The 23,056-nt window shown below is 42.8% G+C and overlaps 2 protein-coding genes across 7 annotated transcripts in view; one reads left to right on the top strand and one right to left on the bottom strand.

Annotated features, from left to right (window-relative positions):
- Positions 1–5,516: 5,516 nt before the first annotated feature.
- On the bottom strand, positions 5,517–15,529 carry erich1 (glutamate rich 1). 6 transcript variants are annotated; one of them, XM_030117725.1, is made up of 7 exons: positions 15,229–15,529; positions 13,137–13,274; positions 12,914–13,051; positions 9,543–9,914; positions 8,676–8,919; positions 7,406–7,525; positions 7,165–7,339 (listed from the first exon to the last, which is right to left on the bottom strand). In XM_030117725.1, the coding sequence occupies exons 1-7, from the start codon at positions 15,245–15,247 to the stop codon at positions 7,300–7,302; spliced, it is 1,071 nt and encodes a 356-aa protein (XP_029973585.1). In that variant the 5' UTR covers positions 15,248–15,529; the 3' UTR covers positions 7,165–7,299. The 6 variants fall into 6 exon arrangements, 5 of the variants coding, with proteins under 5 accessions (XP_029973583.1, XP_029973586.1, XP_029973584.1 ...); XR_003933611.1 differs by having other exon boundaries at positions 7,249–7,339; positions 8,676–8,870; XM_030117723.1 differs by lacking the exons at positions 7,165–7,339; positions 7,406–7,525 and adding an exon at positions 5,517–6,102.
- Positions 15,530–15,988: 459 nt separating this feature from the next.
- Positions 15,989–23,056, top strand: part of dlgap2a (discs, large (Drosophila) homolog-associated protein 2a) — a 184,742-nt gene continuing 177,674 nt past the window's right edge. Inside the window, exon 1 of the mRNA XM_030116185.1 lies at positions 15,989–16,146. Within this exon, the coding sequence (XP_029972045.1) occupies positions 16,129–16,146 (18 nt within the window). The 5' untranslated portion in view covers positions 15,989–16,128. The remainder of the gene's footprint in view (positions 16,147–23,056) is intronic.

The raw sequence follows: 23,056 nt of genomic DNA, 5'->3' as shown, positions 1-23,056 counted from the left end.
TGACGCTTAAGCTGTGTTCTTCCAAACAGCAGTGCGCTTTCTCTTGGATTTAATTCACACCAGATGTGACTTTTCATGACAGCTGCTACAGGTGTTTCTCTTTGGTAAATTTAAAGTCTCATTAAGTTTAAAGAAGAATAAAAACAAACTGTTATCGAGCCGCAAAAATCCACCCCGACAGTCAACATCCCGAGAGCAGAGAGCACCAGTCGCCGATTCAAACCTGTGAGTCTCCCTATTGACTGACAGCCAGTCACGCCACGCCGGAATACATCAGAGGCTTCTGATGGATGGCACCTGCTCCTCCTCAGAGGAAATCAATCGAAGTCACGGGCGGGGACTGGATGCTCGAGCACTTACACATGGCTTTCTGCCTGAGAGAAGATGGAAGGGAAGGAGGGCCGGGAGGGGCTGGGGGGGGGAGGAGGATAGGGGGGGCGGTTACAGACACACGGTTGCCAACCATCTGTGTACACGGGGCCAGCGCCAAGCGTCAGTAGCATTTTACGCCAGGCCTCAAAAAGACACACAATGCCTCCAAATTGAGCGCGGTAGCTCATTGCAGCTACATTCAGCGACGGTCTTTGGGAAGTTCCAGCAGCAGTCATGTTCTCACTTGATGTCCGTTCAGTGCTCTCCTCTACGCGCGAATATGCGATACGATCCGAAGCCCTGCGCTAGTTTTAGAAACTGCTACGAGATATCTCTCTGGATTCCTTCGCTAACACGCAGATGCAGTCAGATATCGGTGCCGAGACGTCTGGAGAGAGCACGAGGGCCACATCGGAGCGACGGGCCGGCACAGCTACGATCTCCGACGCACAGGGCCACAGACACCCGACCTCACCCGCCGACCCTACACCCGTCTACAGCTGAACTTTCTGGCCCACGAAGGAGGGCGGCGGGATCTCCTGGCAGGCGGCGGCGGCGGCCCGGCGGGTCACGTCCAGGACGGGGGTCCGGTGCGCCGCCGGGGCCACGGCGCTGGCGTCGGTGTGCGTGCCCACCCACTGCAGCACGCGGGCGGAGGGCCGGTGGTGGAGGGCCAGCTGCCGGGAGCTGTAGCCGCACATCCCGATGCCCACGGCGCCCAGCAGCATGGCCACGCCCGGCATGGTCCTCTCCGGCGGCGGGGTCACCGCCACGTTGTGGTAGGCCTGCGTCTGAAAGGGAGAGAGGAGCGTCAAACCGCCCGCCAATCCCACACACACATTAAAACCCCATCTTCTCTCATTTGCCAAATTGCGAGCGCATCTCTTTTAGCAAACAAAAAGCTCATCTATTTCTGCGACACGGACGGTTTCCTCTGCGAGCCCCTTGACGGTTCTAAAACGCGCGGAGGAGTAAATTACAGAAACTTCATAGTTTCGGACGGAGCTGCGTCACAGGCTGTTGGGAAGCCATTCCTGGAGCTCACTCACCCCGGTCTCATTTCCACTTACAACCCAATGGACTGTCACCAGCCTCAATTCCTCCATTGTTTGTGACAAACACGACTACCACTCCGCTAAAACAGAAGCCGTCCCTCAATTACTGCAGCAGCCGCCTCCAAATACCTCCTAATTGGGGTTTGTGCTTATAATAAAAAAAAAAACAGTGTGTTTCATCATCTTGTCTCAGCTGAGTCTGGTGAGACAATGGAGGGGGAAAAAAAATGGCTGAATGATATTGAAATGAAAGTGCTTTATGTGCCGTCTCCGTCAATAAACCTCTGGATGTAACCGTAAAACCAGGAGCTCGCAAACACCTTATTATACAGACGGGAGAGTTCCTCAGTCTCACGGCAAAAGTCTTCAAGTCAGAGCAAGTCTGTTTGTTGTCGAGTTTTAAATCGAAATACATTGTCACATTTGATATAAGGTGGAAGTAAAACTTCAAGGGGATAGAAAGTTGCTCTCAGACAATGCATTTTCAATATGAGGAGGCAATTCTCACTTTTGCATCTCAAAACAAAAGAAACAAAAAAATCTAATTTCAACGTTTGTTTGCTGCAAGAGGTCGATTGTTTCGCTCGCTGTGACTCCTAAGGTTCTTTATAAACCAAAACAAAACTCAGCACTGTGCAATCTACAGACTATTTTTTTTGATTGGAGTGAGTGTAGAGCAGCTGCAGGGGGGTCAAGGGTCAGGGTTAAGCCTTTTGACATCATGACTTTCTCCATTAGAGAACTCAGAGAATTCCTGGTAAAATGAAATTAATTAGAAGTAAAGCTAAGAATTATTTTGTTGAAACACATTTTCAGAACTGCTTTAATTGGTTTTGTGATGGAAATTAAATAAATGCAATGATATTCAGGACACAGGCTCAACCATGAGTGTCGTTCTGGTTCACTTCCAGCATTTATTGAGCAACATAATGTAAAACGAAAGCCAAGGATGTGATTTATGTATTAATAATTCGTTTTGTCTCTGCCAACACACAGTGCCATCGCTGATAATTTCTACAAAACACAATATTGTATCATAAGAAACAGCGAGGTGGAGAGAACCACGTCTCCCAGATCTAGAAATTCTCTCATCCAATCAGATTCACGCTCTTAAAATCATCTTTTTTTGTTGCCGGTCTACTTATATCTTTCATTTTTAAAATCTTTTTTTATCTATTTTATTTTTGTACATGTTTTCTGTATCTCAAACTGCATGGTCATGTTTTCTGATGTGAAGCATTTTAAATTCCCTTCAAGTGATACAAAAGAAATGCCCCTGCTTTACATTCAGGCACATATTGCATGTTTAATTTTTTTCCCCCCTGTACGTTAGTGGATTTTAAAGTATAAGAGGTAAGTCTTGCTCTATGACGATTTGTTTCAAATAGTATGTTTTACACCAAAGCTTCTTTAAAATATTTATTTTTTTCTATACACTTTCCAAAAAAACAAGTGCTGTAATAAAATAGTGTTTTATCAGAGTAATATCATTTTGGAAAAGACAAGCCCTGATTCACAAAAGGTTGTGAGGCTGGTGTTTGGAGGCCCCCCCAGGACGAAGCCTGTCAACAAACATTAACAGATCTCTCTTGGAATTAATTAAAAATAAGCTTCCAATGTCACTAAGAACAGAACATGACTCACTGCTTGTGAACAACGTAGACTCGCTACAAGCATTAAAGCTGACAGAATTTCCTCTCCAGTGTTTTATTGATGGTGAAAGTGAGAGCGACGCTCACCTGCAGCAGCCTGATGTAACCAGGGGTCAGTCTGGGGAGCCTGTGAAACATCCTGGGAGCCTTTTCACAAAGATCTACCGCTGAAATCAGCCCGGATGAGACTCGGCTGTCTGGCTCTGTCCTCTCCCTGGACTCCCCGGGCCGGGAAACCCGCTGACAGGGAGTCTGTCGGGGCGCGCTCCTCCACTCCTCGGCCTCCACCCGGTTGTCTGCAGCGGGACAGTCTGGTCAGCTCTTATAACGCCTCCTTACCGCCTTTACATAATAGGAAGGCAGTAGGTGGTGAGACTAAGGGGATTAATGAAGGTGGCACACAGGGACAAAGGAGCCTGAACACAAGTAAAGCTCCGAGGTTTAGGAGAAGGTGGCACCTTCAAATCGCTGGAAAACACCTTGAATTCTGAAATAAAAATGTTTAAACTTTGCTAAGTGGAGAGCAGTTTTAATGTATTGAATTAGTGTATTCTTGCATAGTTTATTTTTTGTTGCTGCTTCTTCTCACCATCATTCATTCAAACATGCAGTGATGCCAGGTTGTGGATTGTTTCCTCCATGCTGGGGCTCATGTGATTGGAAACATTGGAAACAAAATGATGTGCTTTTTAATATACTTTCCCATCATTTTCTGTCTGTTTGGAGGAGGTGTTATGTAAAAAAATGTTAAATGTTACTGACTTCAGCACCTTTTTATGTATATAGGAGTCATCTGAAGTCAGAAGCACCCTTTGAATCTGCCACGTTTGTTGATTTTGATGTTTTTTTTTTCTTCTTTTTTTTTTTCCTTGTTGATGTTCAGAATAGCCTCCGCTGCCTCGTCAGCGAATTTGCTTAAGCTTTAATATCCTTCCTGGCCTGAGGGTCCTCGCCTCGCAGTGAGGTCTTTTAATGAGGTGCCTGTGCTGATAACGTCTCTCTCGGCGAATGTGAGGAATTTTCTCCAGCGAGTGCGGCTGACAATGGCCTTCCTCTCCTCTCCGCTAAACTGAGGTCCCACGTTTCAGCCTCATGCCTGCATTCATGCCAAATGTGAAACTGTGGTCGTACTGCCGCAAGTTCCCAACAAAACTGTGAGGCCTGCTTGTGCACAAACACAAAACAGAAACTCACACACGCTCAGATTTACAGTAATTATCGTTAATGCATGTTTTGGAGCTAACTCTCGCTCTCTCTTCTGACCGAGCTTTACCAAACATAAGCTCAAGACTTATTCAGAGTAGCTTTCAATGTGCAGTTTTGTTTCTGGGTTTTTACGGAGATTTGATGAATTTCGGACGTCTGCATCATGAGTCCAGACCTAACCCACACACACCCACACACACACACACACACGGCAGTGTGCTGCAGCCTCCAGTAGAGTCTACTGGTGCCCTCCCAGCTTTGGAACAATGCGCCGTCCAGACTCTCACTCAGGTCGTCCACATGTCAGCGACCAGCCGAGATAATTCTCTGCCCTTCTCCTGAACCTGTCCCCTGGCATTGAGCGATGGGTAACGGCATTAAAATAGATTACCTGAGCTACACACAGGCATTGTGATGCAGGAGATTAAGCTCGTGACTCGGTGGGGGGTCCCGCTTTAAAAGGTCCATCAACAACAGAGCGGAAGCTACAAATTACAGGTTGTTTTTGTACTAATTTGGTTCATACTTAAATACTTTTTACAGATGAGCAAACTTTTTTTCAGACAATCAGACAAACCGGAAAAATAGAACTCTTCTTCAAAAAAATGTGCATTTTTTAGCGCTGTCAGTTTTAATCGCATTGATCGCAATTTAATCGCACTGATCGCAATTAATCGTGATTAATTCATGGAGAACTGTAAACAATTAACTTTTTTTTGACCCAATTGGCAGACCTCAATGGATTAATCGCAATTAAAATTGACAGCACTAGCATTTTTGTCAAACACCATCGACAGCAGCACTTAAAAACAAGGTAAGCAAGCAAAAAAAAAAAAAAAAGCCGCCAAGTAACGATGACAGCTTGTGCTTTAATGAATATTTCACATATCATTTCACTCCAAAGCCTCCAGTCTCTACTAAACACACCTACGATGCAGATGAGCATTCAAATCTGCCATCTGTATTTCTACAGATAAGTTTACTCTTTCAACAAACAAAAAAAAAATCCTGCTTTATATCTATATTTACTTCCAAAACAAGAAGTAATTTTTATTGATTCTGAGAAGTGTCTGCAATGACATGTCTAATGATGAGAAGGTTATAGGTAGTTATTGATGAATTGATCTTTCAATAACAGCAATTTTACTTGTAACAGCACAGTTGCAGCATTATAACAGCAGTTCAGACGCGCTGCAGTTTTTCATCATCCAGTCGAGTCATGAACAGTTTGATCCCTTTGATCAGTTCAGTGTTTAAAGAGCAAATAAAAAAAGGCTCATTGAACAGCAAAGCAGCCAGAAATGGATTTGTGGGAAACACATTGCATGTGACAGAATAGAGATCAGGTTAATTGGCTGCATCTAAATGTCATAACATCCTCAAACAATACTGGAGCTCTTGGTAGAGCTGCCATTTGGTTTATTGGTGAATAATGTGCCAGACGAGGAGAATGAATTTGATGCGAATCCCAATTATATCTTCAATTCATTTGAACGCTGTGTCAAAAGAGAAAGTGGTCGACATCTTCAGACTGTTTTCTTCTCAGCAGAAAATGTGTAGAAACAGAAGAGACATGGAGGGAAACAGAGCATCTTTAATAATACAAAATATTCGACAAATTCACTGGCAAAGTGTCGAAAAGTCGTACAAGAGAAGAACATTTCCAGAATTTGAGAGAATCCTCCTGCAGCGTCTTTGTTTGTGTGGCAGACAGTCTCATGGGTGTGTTGTAGAAAGCTTGGTGTTCTCGTCTCTCAGCATGGGAACAATGTCTGTGATCCAGTATTGGAAGAGTGAAACGACGGCAGCGGTTTCCTCTGGAACACAGAGAGACCAAGAGAAACACGTCAGTTCCAGCTGAAGACACAGCAGCACAGGAACGCTGCCTGTTTCCTGCAGAGGAGACACACACACTGTTGTATTTTTGGTAGAATGCATCAAAGCTGCTCCTCGTTCATCCAAACACATCTTTCTCTCACTTGTTCCTGAAAAGCTTGAATTCAATGTGCAGAAGCTAAAATAAGCCATGCAAAGAAGAGCAGTGGAACCATTGTAATTTGTGAGAGGAAGTGAAAAACTATGCTTCCAGAAAACTTTGCTTCAGACGTCGGTCTGCAGTCGACTGATTGCCACTGCAGCAGCAGATGAAGTGAGAGGAGCTTTACTGGATTTATTTGAAAAGCTTTGAAAGCAGGCATGCATATGGATTAACTCCGGCACTAAATTACTGTTATGTTGAGGTACAAACAATGAAGGTTAATTAAAACTCCAAATAATTAAATAAATTCCCTCAATGTGCTGATTCATGAAGGCTGGGAGCATTTTGGGTGCAATTAAAGTTTAAAACAAACCACAGTATTTCAGTCACAGCAGCTTCTTGGGTTCAGCCTTAAATTAATATTTGTTTCAGCTTGAAGGGGGATAAGGGGGATACCTCCACCTTTCTTTCTTGAGTCTTTGTTTAAACTAAAATCTATTTTCGAAAAACCCTTTTTTTTCAAATGTTATAAGTTGAATAGAAATGAACTGAATTCAGGTTTCAAATTTTCAAATGACACAGAATTAAATATTACATATTAAATGTTAACAATAATATATTTTTTTAAAATTTGTTTAAAAAACAGTCCAATGGTCAATCAAAAAACACTACTTGGAGGGCGACACAGCATGGCACCTAAAGAAATTGTAGTTCTTCAGGGTATTTGAAGATGCATTTCATATTGGCTCTTATTTATTAAATGGTGTTATATATTTACAGACAATAACGTCACTCCAATCAGAATCACCTGAATCCCCCGGTTGCTCCCTCTCACGCACACGATCACGTGCACGACGGCGGCAAAGTCCCCGCTGATCCTATTACGCGGCCGACTCGTCAACAAACGCGCCGGGTGGGTGCGGACGTGCCAGGGGACCCGGGTTCTGTTGTGACTGATGAGCAAGTCGAAGCATGCTGGGTAACCCTCGGCGGGGGCCGCCTGCGACTCGACGTGCAAGCGAAGACGAGACGAGCTTCAGCTGGGAGACGGATCCGATCGGGTCGTGTGCGTGCAGCTAAAGGCGAGCGAGGGCAGGTGAACAACGGAGATCAAGCGAGGACAGACGGGGGCAAGCGGTAACCTGCCGGGGCGAGTTCCCGAAGAGCCCCGGGAGAGAGCCGACTGGAGGAGGATCGTATGGACCGGAGCTGCGTTAACCGCCATGACGAGGCCTCGAATCAGCCGCTTCGGAATCTTCCTGCTGTTTTCGTGAATATTTCAGTCTAGAAGTTTGAATCTTGTGGACAGTTTTTCGATGCTTCATTCTGGTGTGATTTAGTTTCGCCATATTTTGCACAAATTGACCAAAATTTCCCAAAAATCTACAAATGTTTCCATCGTTTCAGTCACAATGATGGTTTTAACACTTAATTATTTCATTAAGAAACATTAGAATTTATACAAAATGTACTTTTATTGTACGTAAGAAGACAAAATAAGTTCTCGTGCTATTGGTCTGCTTAAAGCTCGTGTCCGAAGTTTTGAAAGAGAGAGGTTTTTTTAAATCCAACGTCTCGAGGTTCTGCCCTCCCTCTGCTTTGTGAGCTACCAAGCCACGCCCCTTTAGTTGTGCACGCGCATTATCTGTGGGGTAAAACTGAGTGCCTCTGAGTCCTACAGCATCCTACATGTTTAGCTGTTTAGGGTGGATGTTTAGCAGACAGTGGATAAATCCGAGGTGAGCGTAAAGTCTCTCTGGCTGCGTGCACACGTTGATTGACAGCACAACAAGGCGGAAGCTCGAAATCTATTTGCTGAAGCTGACCTGCGCTTTTTCGGATGACATGGGGGTCTATGAGACGAAGGCGGGGCTCATAAATACATTTTTTATATTGCTTTATGCTAATATTATATTATAGCATCGAACCAGACTGACACATTTAAGCTGTGTTAAAAAATGATACAAACGTTGGAAACGAACGGAAACTCCGGACACGAGCTTTAATACTGTATTAAACGGATGTTGTTTTTGTTGTTCAAGATATTTCATATTTTCCTGTCAAAATGGAAAAACTTTGGTTCCTTTTTGATGTTTGTTTTCATGAAAACATGTAACATGCTACACACAAAGCTTTTGTGAAATGATAATGTAAAAAAAACAAAGTTTTTTTTAACAAGAAACATCAACGGGAGACATAATAGCAAGCAGCCAGAGAAAGGTTGATTTTTACATTCTTTCTGGTTCCCAACAGCCGTTAGGAATATCTTATAATGTGGTTTGACATGATGAAAAAAAAAAAAAAAAATGGATATATGATAAAATCATGATTTCCTGGAAGGACAGATCAATCTAACATTTTCTTGACTCTTCTTAGCGAACATCACTTTGATTGTTGATGTTTTAGACTCACCTGCTGATAAAACAGACGTGCTGCTGAGTTCCTCCAGTGCCTTTTCCAACCTGTCTGCCTCGCAGCGCTGGGCCAACGCCTTGAGGTTGTGCAGCTGTCTGAGGACGCAGCCGGGCCGGCCTCCGCAGGACAGCCTCTCCACAAGCTTGTCCACTGTGGCAGACAGCTGAGGGACCCCGGCTGCATGTAATGAGGCTGAGCAGAAAAGGCGGAGAATGTTGGAAACAGCGACTGAAGATACGGCCTGTTGGAGGGAAGCAATCTGTACATTAATGATTGTTAAAATTTGAAGCGGGCCTCGGCTGGGGGGAAACCAGGGAGCAAACTAACACGGTAAAAAGAAAGCAAGTGACACTGTCTTATTAAAACACACATTTTAAAAACTTGGGAAATCAGATCATTTCTTAGCAGCAAACAGCACTCAGCACTCCAATGCTGAATAAATAAAACCTCCGTGAACGGCAAAGTTTTTCCATCAAACGGGCATTTTAAATGCTACTTTTCGTGCTTTTTGCAGATGATTTCTGGCACCTCTGTTTAGTTAATGTCTTATAATGTCTCAGAAAAGCGCAGACGTTCTGCACCTCGAGTGTAAAATGAATTCTGGCCCTCTGTTTTCATTAAAACGCTTTCATTTGGTGGGGTTTAATTATGAGTTTATGAAATTCATCAGAAAGCAGTGGCGGCTCCTTTTGCCTAATAGCATCTGAAATGAGTCGAAATCAAAACAAGCTTTCATTAGAGCGTGTTGAATTTTAAAAACACTCACGGTGAGTGTTGAAGCGCTCGCTTCAGAAACAAGCGGCAGATCTGCGACAGGGGAACAAAGTGTTTGGGACAAGAAAAGAAAAAGCGATCAATACTCACAGTCTGAAACATAGGTTTCCATCGTTGTTCTGAGAAATTCCGACACTTCTGCTGCTTTTCTCTCCTCATCCTCCGTCTCTTCCTCATCTCTCTGGTAGGTGAACTCCACGGCAGCGGCCCGGGGAATCAGGCCCATGGACAGGAGCTTCTCTTTGTGCCGTTTCTTCTTCAGCTTCCTCTTCTTGTTCCTGCTCATTGGCTCTCCTCCCTCATCTGCAGGCGCCCGACTCCCAGAAGCCTCTCCGTCTTTCCCACAGTCCGGGCCAGGGCTCGGTCTCCTCTTCTTTTTCCTCCTCCTTCTCTTTCTTGGCTCTTCTTCTTCTTCTGTCTCTTCATCCGAGTCTTCACTGTGCTCCTGGACTTTCTCCTCTGCTGGGAACAAGACAGTAAAGTCAAGATCAGCTGTTGAACATATCAACACTTGACCACCTGGTTCTTATGGGCCTCATGTGGCCGATGTCCTTTTTCCATTTTATCCAATTCAGGGAGTTTATCAGCTGATCAGCGATCAAAGCCATTATGAAAATCTGGTTTCACCACAATTATACACACACACCTCAAACTACTGTGTGTATTCACACAGTAACATTGTGTCTCACACACGTCAGGTTTGGTCGTTCCTCCGCAGACAGAAACAAGGACGCTTTAAAACCTGGCGGTGTCCGGTATTTTCAGCATGCCACAGACCGCAGGTTCCCTCCAGCCGATTCCTCTAATCAGATCCTCCTGCTTTTCGTCTGATTGCGTTCCAATCAACAGAATCAAACTCTGATTTACAGGCGCGGCGGAAACTTTCAGCGCTCGAGCCGTTCGTAACAATCCCGCTTGTTTTGAATCCTGTAATGTGTCTGATGAATGATTAAATCAAAAGCGAGCCAGTGCTGTGGATTGTGCATCAGCTATTTGCAGCGCGTACGCAAACAGTATTATCACATTCCTCCTACCTGATGGTAATCACCAGCGGAGCGGCTGCCGTTCTCCTGCGCTTTTGTGAGTTCGTCTGACATTTATCAGCTCTTTCTCGGAGTAAAAACTTTGTTTTTATCGCAGTTTATCCTCTCATGCTTTATTATTCAAACTTAACAAAGAAAGACTACAGATGAAGTGTGAACTGATTAACCACACGGGAATAACATCCTTCTGTTTACCACAGGAAAACACACCAAGAGCATCAAGTATTTAAAATCTAAGTGAAGCAGAATTTCCACTTGTTATCATCTTTAATTTTTCCACATTAAGGTTCAAATTTCTTCGGACGCAGTTTATAAATTAAACATTTTGTTAACGATTAATGAGTCTGATCGTGTCTGAAAGTGGAGTTCAGGTGTGTCGAGTTTAGGCCATATGTACAGGCTGTTCATTCCCTGTTTTTCTGTTAAGATATTAACTTTAATCCAACTCCAAACTGCATTGTTAAAGGTTATTTTTTGTATGTAAGGAACACAATGAATGAACCATGTGGGTAAAAGTATCTGTGGTTTCTCCACAAACTGAATATAAGAAACCATTAAACATGAGAAAGAAACAAAGATTTCACTCAATAATGCTCTCCAAATATGCATATTTGGATATAAATTAATTAATAATCATCAAAACCTTCCAGATTCCACAGGATTTTCCTGTTATCATCAGAGTCACTCCGACACAACAAGGAACTCAAAAGACTTTCAGTTACGAATTTGTTGTACCTCCACACACCAACTCTTAGTGAAACCCACACACCTTTTCTGTAATCTATGTCCAAATAATGGAGAGCATCATCAGACCAAATAAATAAAGCATCATCAGGAAGTTCAATCTCTAAAACAAGAATGGCTGAAAACTGCAAATTTGCCACTGATGCACTCAGAGGTTAAAAGGTAATAAACTGTAAGAAAATGCATAAAATGTGATCTTCATATGGCCCAGGACAGCGGTTACAAACACACTGTTGTTTTTTGTTTGCAAGACGGGCTGTTCACTTTTCTGTTCTGTCTGCGATGAAAATAATCTATTGACACCAAGAGTGGAAAAAGAAAACAACCTAGAAACGACAAAACGGTGAATTCTGATAACTTGCTCACACCGCTGAGCAGGTTCCCGGCCGTCTGACGGAACGGCAGCAGCGATAAACCGAAGAGAGAAGCTCCAGCTCACTGTGCTTTAACATGAGGCCGACCGTTTCTCTTCAACCTGGGCAGTTCTTTCCTCCAGCAAGCACCACGATGGAAGATTTATCATCATTTTTTATTAAGTAAGTCTCTTTCATAGCAGATTAAAATGAGTAAGAATATTTCACGTCCAAAAAAACCTCCTTGAGGACCAAATGAAACTTTTAATGAGCCTGTTCTGCAACATGGAGGATATCAGAAAACTGTGACAGCAATTAAAGTGGTGAGTTAATTTCACTTCTTCGGGCTGGTATAAACAGATGATTATGGCTTTCTGAAACAAAAGATGAGCAATTGCGAGTATATATTTAAAAACACTGCTATGCCGTGCAGTTAGGAGAGTTTGCCGATGACTTTTATCAGGTCTGATCCACTGGGCATTAACGGACACAAGTTTCTGATATAAGTGGTTCTGTAGCTGATAATGAAGTAAAAAACACTGCAGTCTGTCAGAGCCTGTGATCTTCAGGATTTCTGCTGTTTCTGTGTAAACTGGCATCATTTTATTCCGACCCTGACGTGTGCATGTAGTTAAAGTTAACCTCGTCCTTCTTAAGGTGGAGCAGAGGTGTGTCAGGTGGATGGAGGTCTGCATGGAGGAAGATGATCAGGAAAAAAAACAGGAAGGCCCTCCAACTTGTACGAAACCAAATGCGCGGATGAAATGATCTGCTCGGCCGAAACACAGAAAACCTAACGTAGCGAGACATATGTAATGAGCCAGGCTTTTTCTGGTGCAGGATAATACTTTTGGCAGCTGATAACAAGAGAGAGAGCGGCCAAAATAAAGAGTCTGAAAATTATGTTGATCGAACACGGGGAGCGAGACTTTTCCCTGAATCTTTACAGCCGGTCGTCTGTGGCTCATCGCAGGTCAGGATGATATCAGCTGAGCATTAATCAGCTGGGCGCTCAGCCTCGATGCGGGTTAATTATGTCCTGGATGAGTTAGAGAAGTTCATCCTGATGAGTGCATTTAATCGACGGATGGGAGTGAAACCAGAATGCCCCGGGCTCAGTCGCCCGCCCGGTTCACCTCAGGTAAAAGAACACAATTGATTTTTATTGTCCGTTTCTTTAAACTTGAGTGGCAGAGACAATTAGACAGAGTGACTTTAATGCTGAGGGGAGCCGTCCCGGAGAAGCCCTGCATCACAAATCTCTCCGGGGCTTCATGGCGCGTGGCACAGCCCTGTAAATGTAAGATGATGGTTTCCTCACCAGCTGGATCCTCTGCAGTATTTACGCCGTGGAGTTGGGGAAGTGTGACAGATTCCTGTGACTGGATGTGGTAGTCTGGAGGAGGAGGGAGCGCGGTGTACATCCGCCGGCCCTGATTGGCTGCGCTCGGATCTCTTCCTGAGACAATAATAAACAATGTAGTGAGACACAAACAAACATCAGGGGTGCGGCAGCAGTAAAAGCCGTTGGGATGTGATGTTACCGTGCAGCGCGTCCTCTCCTGGAGTTTTTCTCTTCACCACGTGGCTTTTCTTGGCGAGGGACTCGCTGTGTGGAGGGCTGCGTGTCTTCACCGGTTTAGGAGGAGGGTAAAGCTTCTGCAGGACTTTTGACTGAAAGACTGAGGACAATAACATTTTTCAGCATGGAATCTCTTGTTTGAGGACTTGTTTGTGTGTAATAACATTTGTGTCTCTTCATTGACCTTACTTGACCACCTCTGTCAGTGGATTTTGTTTCTCTGGTGTGACCGATCTTTTTTCATAACTCTGGATTACTCTGGCAGACTCACTCTTTTTACACACATCTTGTAGTTTGCAGTGTCTGAAAACAATATAGCCTCAATAACACTAGATTGTATTGTTGCAGTTCTTATTGATTTCAAATATGACATTACAGGACCTGGGATCTCACCGATCTTATTACACACACACAATAACTGTGAGTGCATGAAGTCCCGACGTCTCACTGCAGTCACACAAATAATACAATACAAATATTAGGTTAGAAGTCGATCAACTTAAACTGTACCTGGTTATGTCAGTGCAAACACTTTGTACAAAAGCCTAATATATGATGGTGACTCTTTACCAGGGGTACCAAACACATGCAGTTCAGTTTCATGTTCAGTGGGATAAACTGGTAAAATAATGCCATAACAACCTTTAAATTGAAACTTTAACATTTTAACATTTTCAAATTAAACTATTAAATCCATTGTTACTACACATAACATGATGGGCCAGTTATTTATGTCACAGATTACTCTGGGTTCTTTGCATGTTCCTCCTTTACATGTGTCTTTTTCTGGATACTCGGGGTTCCTCCCATGTTTCAAACACATGCTTGTTGTGTTGACTGCAGACTGTAAATGCTCAGCAGGGGGTGAGTGTGTCGGTGGGTGATTCGGTGTCTCTCTGAGTTAGTGCTGTGATGAATCGGTATCATCCTCCCTTTTGCCCAACGCTCGCTGAAATAGGCTCCGGCCTCCGCAACCTCAACTTGGACAAAGCCAATATAGAAGATTGATGGAAAAGAAAGTCTTTTTTTTTCTCCTTCTTCTTAAGTTTCAACAAAAGTTTGAAAACATGGTCCTGATCAAGGCGAAGCCAAAAAATAGAAAAAATGTGATTTGATGTCAGTAATGACTGTATTAAAAAATATTATACTTCTTCCTCTGATTATAAAATGTACTTTCTTCACTGCTTTGATCGACAGTTACAAAATATTTGTTCTTTAACTTATGTAAGCTTGGAGTCCAGACAGGGCCTTTCCTTGATGAGTGTGCTGGTTCTCCCTGTGCTTGTGGATGGTTCTCTCAGGGTTCTTCAGGCTTCTGTCATTGTCCAAAAGCATTTGAAGGTAACTGGTGACCCTAAATTACCTGTAGGTGTGAATATCAGGATGTGGGTTGGGTTGTGTGTCTCCATGTTTGTCTTTTGATGGACTGATCACCTGTCCAGGGTGCAACCTGGCCAATTACAGGATGCATTCTTCAATACAAACATTCCTGCGAATGCTACTTTGTTAAGTGATGTGAAATTTGCTTCTTGGAGTTAAACTGACAGCCTTCAAGTATACTTCCTCAACCTGCAAAGCTACTAGTGAACAAACTATTACTGAATAAATCCAGGGATCTTAAAGGTTGATACCAGAGGGAACCTGTCCTGCATGTTGAAGGTCTCTGCTGTAAAACACCTTATTTCAATGAGGTGCTAATTATTGGGTTTCTTCACCTGCTTGGTAATGGCATAAGTAGATTTAGCAATGCTGAAGGAAAGTGTGTGAAACATGTAGGTTTGTCTAACACAGGTGTAGATTTCTTACTTTCTAGGAGGAAGATTCAATTCTTTAAAGAGCCAGCAGACTTTTACTATGAGCCCCCTCTGTATTGCTCTCTCTCTCTCTCTCTCTCTCTCAACTAGGATTTCTCACAGATGACAGTGGAACACGTGTATTTGTTTACATTAGCCATTAGCTTATTAGCTAGCGAACAGCTTTAGCCTAACCAATCAGACGCAACACGTGTTCTACAAAACCAATCATGTTTGAGACAAAAACCAGGTGGCGCTTACCTTCTTTTCTTTGTGCCATGTTGTGGACAAACCCCACCAAGCCGGAGCGAGCATTAATTTAAACTACTAGGAAGTCATGAAGCTAGCTAGCTAGCTGAGCTAGCTTTTAAAACGCCACAGGCTAAACACAGAGAGGCGAAGAAACGACGCAGGTTAGCGTGCTCAGATAAAACGCTGTGTTAACTTATAGTTATAAATATCGCCTTGAGTCCATGCTAGTGTTCTCACTTTGTCCAGCTGCACTAGCTTCTTCCGCCGGCTGCTCTACACACACTGGTTGTTGTACAGCTCACATGTTCGGCTCCTGCACACCAGCGTCCATTCATAGACTTGTAAATTTAACGTTCAATTTGGCAAAAGTGCTGATAAATGCATCATACATGCTGAGTACTTGAAACTTATACCATCCATCGAATCCATTCTTTCATTCGGCATAGGAGGTATTGTGAATGAACATAATTTTAAAACTAAAACTTGCCATTTTGTGTGACTGCCTTTTATGGACGTGGAAATACTGAGCGTTATGCATGGCTATGAGATGAAGGGTAAGTTAAACTGTCACACTGAGATGCATATAAATTTTGTGGTTAACCTGAGAATGTTTCCCACTGCTGAAATAATTAAATATGAAATTATTTTTTTTTTAATCTCCAAAACTTTTTTGGACTGATGCGCCAGGAGAGAGCGCCCCTAGCGGCGGCGCGTCGTCAGCGCAGCGGCTGCGGGGCGTGCGCACAGAGCCAGCTGTAGGACGGAGTGGAGGCGAGGGGAGAATACTAAGCAGCATCAGCCTCATGGCTCAGCATCAGCACCGGGCTGAGTTCACGTTTGCGCACCCATCAAACTTGGCTTGGGACCTCAGCATGTGAACGGGCTTTGCAGGAGGAGGATCCACCTAGAATGTCAGCTCTGAAGAAGGTAAATCATCCCCCTCCTCCTCACCTGTCTCCCTTCTCTTCTTTTCCTAATAATTGAGCTCACATTTAACTGATGAAATATGTGACCTGTGCAGGATGCAGATATGTTACAGTGAATGTGGGGGGTTGCATGCACCAGAGAGAAATGTATGCTTTGATTGTGTGAGGAAATAAGACTTTTAAACAACTGGCTTTTTAAACAAATATAATTTATTTATATGAAAACCAATTCAGTTACTATTTTTTATTGTTTGTTAAGCAGAAATCCATAATGTGCCTGTTATGCTACTTTTGCATGCACAAGGATTTTGTTCAGCACTCCTTTGGGTGTCATTCCAGTTCCACTTGTCCCTCCGGAAGATGCATTGGGATGAGAAGCATTTCAGGCAGAGAAAAAGCCATCTTAGCTTAAGAGTAACTTCTTTAATGAATGTTTTGTCAGGTTTGATCTCCCTCTCCCTCCACACTCGCTGTCATGTAATTCTGTATGTGCCATGCCGACTGTGGGTGGATGAGCTTCACTGACTGTGTCTGACGGAGCCTGAATCCAACCCTGGCAGCCCTGAATGAGACGGGAGCTTCACACAGCCTCACAAAAGAAGGCATTGGAGGTTTTTGTAAGAATCAAGAAAACTCTCCAGCTTTGTGGAGACATGTTATGTAATGCCTTGCAGGAAACGAGCTATTGAACAGCATGTTCAGTTTCCTGTAATCCTGGTAATGATGTAGGAAACGGCATATTGCAAGTTACCTGGCAGCTTGTGTAACAGCCTTGGCATCCTCGTCACATCTACACTAAGCTGTGTTGTTTAGAATCCGTCACAGTTGCAAATATCAAATGCCTCGGCTCCAATCGATTGCCATGATTGAGCGGCACAAAAAGTGGGGAAGTTGTGCAGAAAGCCTGTTTCAGCACTGCCGGCGAACGCTGGCGCCGTGAGTGACAAAGTGCTGGCTGCCAGCACTTACATAGTCAGACATCATAATCACAGAGGTGCTAAAAATAGAGGACTATATTCATTGCAATGCTTTAAAAGCTGAATGGAGTTATGCCTGTTCACCCTAGTGGCAAAAAGTTTTAAAAAGATACTACAAGCTGCTGTGCTTCTGCTCTGTAATACACAAAGCCTTTATCTTTAGACAGCAGAGATCTGCCTGCCTTTTTTCCAGTGACACACTCATATGCTTGGGCGGGCTCTTTAAAGAATTAAGACTGTGCTTTTCATAGAAATCCAGACATGGAAAATGCATTTTCCGAGTCTTTCATCGAGGGTCCGAGCAAAACATCCCGCGTTCATTCATTATGCAGGTTGAAGACGTGCAACAGGACGGCAGCAGTTTGTTTTTCAGGGTGGAGATGTGGCTTTACAGGAAAGGTTAAGAATGGGTTACCATGAAGGTAGAAGTGGGCATCATGAGGCCCGGGGGCCAGATGTGGCCCTTTAACTGTGTTTGACCGGCCCTCAGTGTGTCACTGGGAAATCCTCAACGTTCGCTATTTTCATCGGCTTTATTGCGTCTAAAATGGTCACAATTTTCACTTTATTGGCATTTAATGCGTTACTGTTTGTGTCTGACGCCTTGAATAGCAGAGCTGACGTTTCCCAGTGGAAGAACAGAACGATCAGTGAAAAAAATAGTTTTTGTTTCCTGAACTTGAAATTTAGAGAAATGCGATTTGCAGACAAAGACTTGGAAAGAAAAACTGACGCAGAGCAGCAGTAGCTCATAAAAGACAAAACATATTTTTATCTACATGTACTTCTTTCTGAGCAAAACTGGAGTGAGCGCAAGTCTGTCGTCAATAGTAGTGCATATTTTTTGTGAAGCCTTTTGAGAGATTTAGTCAGTTCTTTTAAAAATTCCTCCATGATTATTAGATTTGCTTTAAAACAAAATGGACTTTTCAGTTCATGTTATGACCATAGAAATAATTGACTTAAGAATTCTATTAATTTTGAAAAGTAAGAGTGTTGAAGATGGACGTAAGAATCCAGGGAAAGCGTCGATGTCAGTAGTAAGGTCTCATCAAGACAGCGCCACAAGTCTGTGTCCGTACACGAAAAAGACATTTTCGGAGTGTTTTATTGAGTGTCTAAGCAAAAAGTCCCATGTTCATTCATTATGCAGGTGCCTTAAGTGCAATAGGACAGTAGTAGTAGTAGCATCAAGCTGTTGAGAGCAGAACTCTGTACTTGAAATTCAGTTGATGGTATTTTTGTGTGTGCAGTGTGCATGCACGTATCGCCTGTCTGCCTAAAGAGAACGGCGAGCTGTGGGTGGACAGGTGGCAGGTGTCGCCGCTGTAAGTCCTTATGTGACTGAAAAATAAATTACATGTCATTTCCCAGCTCTATAGGGGGCCTCACCTTCTACCTCGGCTTCGTCCTCCCCTCTGCTTAACCAGGCGACTACAGACTTTCATTGAAAACCTGATGTTTCATTCAGAACGGAGAAATCCCGACTCATCGAAGGCAGCCGGCTTCCAGTTTATTTATCACTACTTGTGTGAAACGCATGGAAGACTTCAGTTAAATCTGCACAAAGTTGTGGACAATGCCGTTTTTCTTGTCTCCTCTTCATGCAGAACGGTAACACATTCAGTTCTCCATTGTCTTTTAATTTTGTAGCATAAACGCAAAAGAAATCGCTTGACTTGACTTTAATAGACGCTTCAATGAAGCCATATTTGATGTAACTCTCTTGGTACATTCTTTCTCTTTAGCTTGACGCTCAACCTTTTTTTTCTCCTGCTGCTTCCTTTGTGTAAATTGTATTTTACAGACACACTGTAGTATGATTTTTTTTTAAAACAAGTTCTAAAGTAAATGCTTAGACTTAGCAGTTTTCTGACGTAAAATAATTAATTGCGGGTGGTGGGGGACACAGTGCAATATGAGACTCGAGCTGAGATGTTGGCGATGCTGCCATGAAAGCTAGCTTGCTAACAAGGTAGCTTTCAACTTTTCAACTTGTTTCAACTTCATGCTGTCAGTGAGTTTGTAAAAATATGCATAATGCAACAGCTGTAGAGGGGTTTTTTTTAAATATACATATATATGCTGCTCATTGATAAAAACACATAATCTGTGAAGTTGCAACACTGCGTGATATCGTTCCAGTTTACAGCGGACGGCATGAAGGGGAGAGTAGATGGACTGAGTGTTGGAACATCCAGAGTGCTCGTTTCTTATTCATACGCTCACGGTTACAGATGTGTTCCTGCTCGGTCCGGCCACCCTGAGTGCACGGTCTCCCTCTCCCGGCGTCCCTCTTTTTGTTTCGCTCTGTGATGAATGTCCCCCTGCATTTGCAACGACTTGGCTTCGGTGCAGCGATGCAGTGTGAAGCCAGGGGATGGATGGGACACTGTTTTATGAATCTAATAGTGCATTACTGCCAAGTGCATGTGTGTGTGTGTGTGTGTGGTGTCGTGCTTCTTTTATTGTGGCCTGGTGCCCAACCTACCTTAATGCAGTACCCCACTCTGGTTTATATTCATCTAACGCTTGCTGCATCCTCATACACAGTTTTGTTTTTTGCCCAGTATTTTTACACACTGTTCAACTCTGTCATAAGCAGATTTATTTATTTATTTTTGTTCTTATTCAAGTCGTTAAACGTATAAGCCTGTATTTTTAATTTATCTCCTGGAGGAAAATAAGATAGTAAGCTATAAGAAAGTGAAAACATTGAAGAATGATTAGTCAATAAATAAACCAGTATTTAATGGGATAAAACCCTGACAATCATGATGGAATTGGTTTATATGACAAAAATTAAAAAGAGGCAAACATATATTCTAATATTTGTGTTCAAATGTAATACACAATGTGAATAACACAGCAATATTAAATTAAAGATCTGGCACAGTACAAAATGAAGATGTTGTTAAATTTGTCAGTTATTGACATAAAACAGATTGTGGGCGAAAGAAAAAACCTTCCCAAAGAAATGCACCTTTTGAGTTTTAATTATTTTTAAATTTTTTTCTTTAATTTCCTAGCAATTGCTTTTTAAAAGAATGCTGGAATTTAAAGGGTTGAAATCATGAAACTGATGTTCGAATTGGTTTTTATATTGAAGACTAAAGCGGTCGGTGTGACGGGAGAAGACGTGTTTTCACGGCGATGTTTACTTTAAGTTAAACTTATTTTTATGGCAGGATTAAAATTGGTTATGTCAATGAAAACACGCTCTAAAAGAAAAAGACGGCTTCCCAGGTTTTTGTGTCTCCACTTTCTTTCTTTCGTGGGCACATTCGCAGTACGTGCCCCACATCCCAGAATCAGCCGTACCTCATTACAAAGTCTGTTCCAACCCGGCGTACTATCTGTAACCTTTTCCTCTAATTACTCAGCATCACTACAGACGGCTCGGTTTCAGTTTGTTGTGCCAGTATTGATGAGGACGTTATCAGGCTGGCAGCCAGTTTGGTTCATTTCATCATAACATCCGGTGTCCTTTAGAAGTTTTTACAACGAGGATGAAAGCCTCCGACTCGACGGAGAGCTCAGATCCTCTTCCTGGTCTAAATGAGATTATAAACGTGTCCCTGAAGGCCTCTCATGTTAACATTCTGTCAAAACGTGAGGCTTGATTCTAATGCCGGTGCAGGACCCCGTGGAACCAGAAGTGTACTTGAACTCGCTCTCGCAGAACGCGGTTCCTAATACCATTACCGCTGGCGCCGGGCCCAGCTCTTTTTTTTTACAGCGCCGTCCTTATCAGACTCTTTAAACTGAGCAATGAACTTGAATATGCCAGCTTAATAAAACAGACCGCCCTAATGAAGCGCCATGGAGGCAGCAGAATTTTTGATTGCAGCAAAGTGTAGGAGACTTGATTAAACTTCGGAGAATAGTTTAGAGCTTTAATCACCCTAATGTGGTCAGGGTGTTTAATATATCTCTCCACTAGCATCTCCGAGGCTCTTCAGTGTGTGATCATTGGTTTAATTCGAAATACTGCACCCTTCATGCTTTTTCTGCAAATGCCAGAAATCAAAGACCTTGGAAGAAGTCATGGTTACAGTGTACTCACAGCAGTTCTTTTTTTATTTCTATTTTTTTTTCCTTTTGGAGAGCTGGTTGTAAGAAGTCAGTGGGGAGTTATAAATGAAACATTAAGGAGAGATAAATTACCCGTTCTGATATTGATTGTAAGATTCAGGGCTGCAGAAAGCTCCTGTCTGACTGGGTTGTGGGGAAACTGAAATATTTTTGGGAACTCTTGCACGGTATTTACAGGGGGAATGATGATGTCCTGAGTCGCAGCCAGCTGCATCCACTTCATGAACTCCATTCCATCGATGGACTGAGGAGTGTTAGCATGGTCAAGAACTTATAGTTGTCTCACATATCTGTTGCATGTGCAAAAAGCAGACATTCATGATGCATCATGGTCAGTTTTATGCAAATTTCCTATGAGGATCATATCTTATGAATGCGAAGTTTTAACCCAAATTTAACCAAAGATTTAAGGCAAAAGTCTAAAACCAGATTCGATATGTTTCCATTTGAATGTTTTCTTCTAATTTGCATATATTCTCAAATTTTTTTGTGTCTCCAGCTCGTCGTCTCAGGCAGCCCCGTGGGAAACCGACTGAATGACACAAAGGAGAAATTCAAAAGAGAGTTGAGGAAACTTGGTGCATCAAGAAGAGAATTGATAAAAGAGAGGTGGATTAAGATAAGCACAAGCCACACTTTAATCTCTTTCTTTTGGGGAAAAGTTTCTCGATAATCCCTAACAGTATTACGGAACATTATTTCCTCCTTTTTCTTGAGTCTGATGTTTTTTTTTCCCGCTGGAATTTCGAACATCTCGGCAGCAAACTGAGTCACTGTGTGTTTTTTAATCATCCGCACAAGGGTGTGACCGTCATCCTACACAGACACACACACACACTGCATCAACTCTCTCACCCATAATTCTTTCCTTCATCATTTTAATGAGTTCATATTATGTAGGAGTGAATGTTCACAGAACTGAAGGTCACAGGTCACTCATTACCTCAGGTGTTCGCTTTAAAAGGCCAGAAGTGATGATATGATATGATCTGGCAGAGTCTGTCTGTCGGCTTGAGATCGCAGGAAAGTTCACAGCCATATTTTTTTTTTCAGGTAAATGTCTTTCCGAAGCTCCCAAAACGGATCGGTTCTGTTTGTGTGATTTGTTCTCTGTGCATGTCAAATGAATAGGTAATTCAGAATAGCTTGCAGAAACACGAGGCGACAAAAGAAGGGAGACCTTGTAGTTCTTTCTGCGCCAAATAGAAATAATCTTTTAGAATTTTACAGTCAGAAACAGCTTTTAGCTGACAGATGACTAATTCACTAATACACCTTGATGGGCTTTTTTTAAGTTTGGGTTGGAGAGAAGGAACCATGGTTGCTGCATGCGAGTGTGAGCGCTCATCTTCTCATAATTGAAATCAACAAATTTGCATATTTTCTGGCGAGTATTCCCTCAGTTCAGGCACCGACAGCTGATCCTCACTTCAGATTGCACAGTCTGGTTCAGACTGGGTTGAGGGTGTGTGTTTTTTGCTGGTCACTTTTCATTTTCCTTTTAGTCTTGATGAGAACGCAGGTTTCTGTTCGAGAAAGGTCACGTTCTGAACAGTAGTTTAGAGCTTTAGTTTAGCTGTGATTGCTGAAACAATAGAGTTGCTGAGCTTGAAGATCTCTGAAAGCTGTATGATCAATTAAAAAAAAAAATTGACCTTTCGCCAAAATAATTCAGTGATTACCAAATAAAGTATTCTGTAAAGTATTCTCAAGTGAATGTTGGTGGCCTCTCAGTTGTTAACGTCATAGCATATTGTTATCTTTTCATGACAGGAAGCAGACAGCGTCCTCTAGTGGCCGTTTAGGGAAAGTGCTGAAGTGTAAACGCGAAACTCTTCT

This window comes from Salarias fasciatus, chromosome 19 (genome assembly GCF_902148845.1).
Source record: "Salarias fasciatus chromosome 19, fSalaFa1.1, whole genome shotgun sequence".
Lineage (NCBI taxonomy): Eukaryota > Metazoa > Chordata > Actinopteri > Blenniiformes > Blenniidae > Salarias > Salarias fasciatus.
Note: the sequence above shows the minus strand (reverse complement) of the source record. Positions and strands in the feature narration are given on the sequence as shown.

Bases quoted from the DNA above. Each gene is read 5' to 3' on its own strand.
- erich1 (XM_030117723.1), bottom strand. The intron at 13,052-13,136 runs GTAACATCACAT...TTATTGTCTCAG, and splicing joins AGGAGAGGACGCGCTGCACG to GAAGAGATCCGAGCGCAGCC. The intron at 6,103-8,675 runs GTGAGTCTAAAA...TCTGTGTTCCAG, and splicing joins CACGTCTGTTTTATCAGCAG to AGGAAACCGCTGCCGTCGTT.